General features: G+C 38.3%; 1 protein-coding gene across 1 annotated transcript in view; it reads left to right on the top strand.

Annotated features, from left to right (window-relative positions):
- Window positions 1-402: 402 nt before the first annotated feature.
- The window catches only part of LOC122565251 (G-protein coupled receptor 54-like), a 25,986-nt gene continuing 23,726 nt past the window's right edge, over window positions 403-2,662 (top strand). The window contains exons 1-3 of the mRNA XM_043721026.1: window positions 403-513; window positions 634-878; window positions 1,702-1,826. Of these exons, the coding sequence (XP_043576961.1) occupies window positions 638-878; window positions 1,702-1,826 (366 nt within the window). The 5' untranslated portion in view covers window positions 403-513; window positions 634-637. The remainder of the gene's footprint in view (window positions 514-633; window positions 879-1,701; window positions 1,827-2,662) is intronic.

Below are 2,662 nucleotides of genomic sequence, written 5' to 3'. Positions count from 1 at the left end.
TTCTATTTTGGATTTTTATTGAATTAAAATTTTACCATTAGCAATGATGGGATTTGAATCCATATCTTGGAGTTATGACTCACTAATCCAGTGACATGAATCCAGTTAACAAAATATATTTACATAAAACACAGAAGAAAATAATTTTTGTTCAAGATCTTTGTATAAGTACAAGCACAGAAACAACTGAAGAAATCGAGTAGTTTGTTATAATTTGACTTTAAAGAAACCTTTCTTTCTTTTTATAAGGATTTGAGCAGCGTCAGATCAGATTTGAGGAGAGCGCAATTCTGATCCTCGGCTATGATTTTAAAGACACATTATCGATCACGTCAACGTCTACAATAAAAAAAACCGTTTGCACTCGCCTGGCATCAAGCCCGCCTTCCTTTGCTCCGTGCCAGTGAATTCGGAGTGAGATCGCGGATGATGCAGAGAACTGATTTGGCTCAATCGATAAATGGCTAAACGTTTCGTTAACCAAGTGTTAAAGTCAGAATAGCATCTGGACAGGTACCATGACCTACTGGACAGGAAAACCTGGCTGAATCTCTCGGGGAATTTTAGATTACTGATTGTTATTTTTTCCCTCTGTGTAAAGTGGTTTTAACTGCACTGGTTTTGATTCCTTAGGAAGATGCTGGGAGCTTCTGTGGACTCCTCCACCAATGAGTCTTTCGAGTATCTGAACATTTCATGTTTGGGGAACGTCTGTAGTAACACGACAGTCGCTCCGAGACCCCCAGTGTTGATGGACGCCTGGCTGGTGCCTCTCTTCTTCGGGATTCTCATGGTGGTGGGTCTGGCTGGAAACTCGCTAGTGATTTATGTGGTAACGAAGCACAAGCAGATGCGCACAGTTACCAACTTTTACATAGGTAATAGCATCGATAACTAAATCCATCGAGTTTTAGTAGTATCTCATCTCCCTTTTTGGACTTTTTCAGTGATGCCAGGATACTAATTAATCGCCCTTCACATAAGCTTTTGTTTTTGCATTTAGTTAACGTTGTTCTTGCAACCAGATAACTACCCCATCAATCCAGGCTGGGGACCGGTTCTGATATATGCTGGCAGGCCTGCATTACTGCCTGGGTTGTTTCAAAAGAATAAACAGTGATTGATTTATAACGGCAATCAGGATCTGTAAATTACGTGCAGATTTATGCATGAGTAATTTTAAAACTATCAAACTATGATTTTTACAATCAGAGGTAGTCTGAAATTAATGAAAATCTGATGTGAGGGGAAAGGTATATTTTATTTCAACATGTATTAGATAATGATTAAGTGTAAGCTTTTTAAAATTTTTTAACAAAAGACAGATTTAAATTTGTGATTGCAAATTTTCTGAGTTAATGTTTTGTTTTGTTTTAAATTAAACCAGTAGCAGTAAAAATTCAGAAAAAGTATTCATTTTATGTTTGTAAATCTAAAAATAATCTTTGTATAAATATCACTTTTGATACACAATCCTTCAGTTCTTGATTAAAAGGTTATATTAACCCAGCACACAGTGCTCTGTGAAAACATTCTAATCTATTTATCTAAGTATGGTAATAGCACTGTAGTATTTGAGTTTTCTAAATTATAATAATAATTATGAGAACAATGGTGGGTAATTGCTTTGACTGTAACTTGGTTGATTTCCCAATTCTCTTTTAGACTGAAATTATTCTAAGCTTTTCTTTCTTTTTCTAGCAAACTTGGCTACAACTGACATTATTTTTTTGATATGCTGTGTCCCATTCACTGCAGTCCTATACCCACTCCCGAGCTGGATTTTCGGGGAATTCATGTGCAAATTTGTCAATTACATACAACAGGTGAGTTTCCAAGTTTTTCTGATGAATGCCTGTTACTGTGAACTGACCTAACATAGATACATTCTCTGAGCCATGCTAAGTCCAAATTTCATGGGCCACAGTTCAGACATTTATTTATTTAGTGTTTGCAAATACCCCTAATGTCTTTTAAGGAAGGAATTCTGCCATCCTTACCTGATCTAGCAACAATGTGACTCCAGGAGGATTATTGCTTGTTGATGATTTAATAGGAACAAATCTTGCCAAATTAATATGCACCATTCTATCTTACCATATATTGCAAGCAATACTGAACCGAGAATTCTTGACATGGAAGTTGAAGGCATCCGTGGTGATTTAGCTCACCACGAGCTTCATCACTAACTTATCCACAGATATTGGCAACTGATAATTGCCAACTGTTCAGGATCTTCATGGCACCTCTCCAATACATTTTCATGATGCCAAGGAAGTTGAGACCTGTACTTCAGGGTGAACTAATAATTAGCATTGAAAGACTGCAACAGTGATGCTTCTTACTCCTAGGCAGACACCCAGCTGATGGACTGGGCCTGGCTGTGTCTCAGGGATATTTGCTTTCTGTCAGTCCTTTAGTCAGCGACTACCTGCAAGTTCAGAGAATCCCTGCATTGCCTTGCATTGTCGATTAGCAGTGTTACACAACCAGGCAGGACGCCTTGCTAATGGCAGTCCTCATTCAAGAGGGCAGAGATCTTGCTGCACAGCAAATTGCTATGTCAACGAGGTAAAAACAATGACTGCAGATGCTGGAAACCAGATTCTGGATTAATGGTGCTGGAAGAGCACAGCAGCTCAGGCAGCATCCAAGGAGCTTC

Source organism: Chiloscyllium plagiosum, chromosome 31, assembly GCF_004010195.1.
Source record: "Chiloscyllium plagiosum isolate BGI_BamShark_2017 chromosome 31, ASM401019v2, whole genome shotgun sequence".
Classification (NCBI taxonomy): Eukaryota; Metazoa; Chordata; class Chondrichthyes; order Orectolobiformes; family Hemiscylliidae; genus Chiloscyllium; species Chiloscyllium plagiosum.
This window is presented reverse-complemented; position numbering and strand designations above follow the sequence as displayed.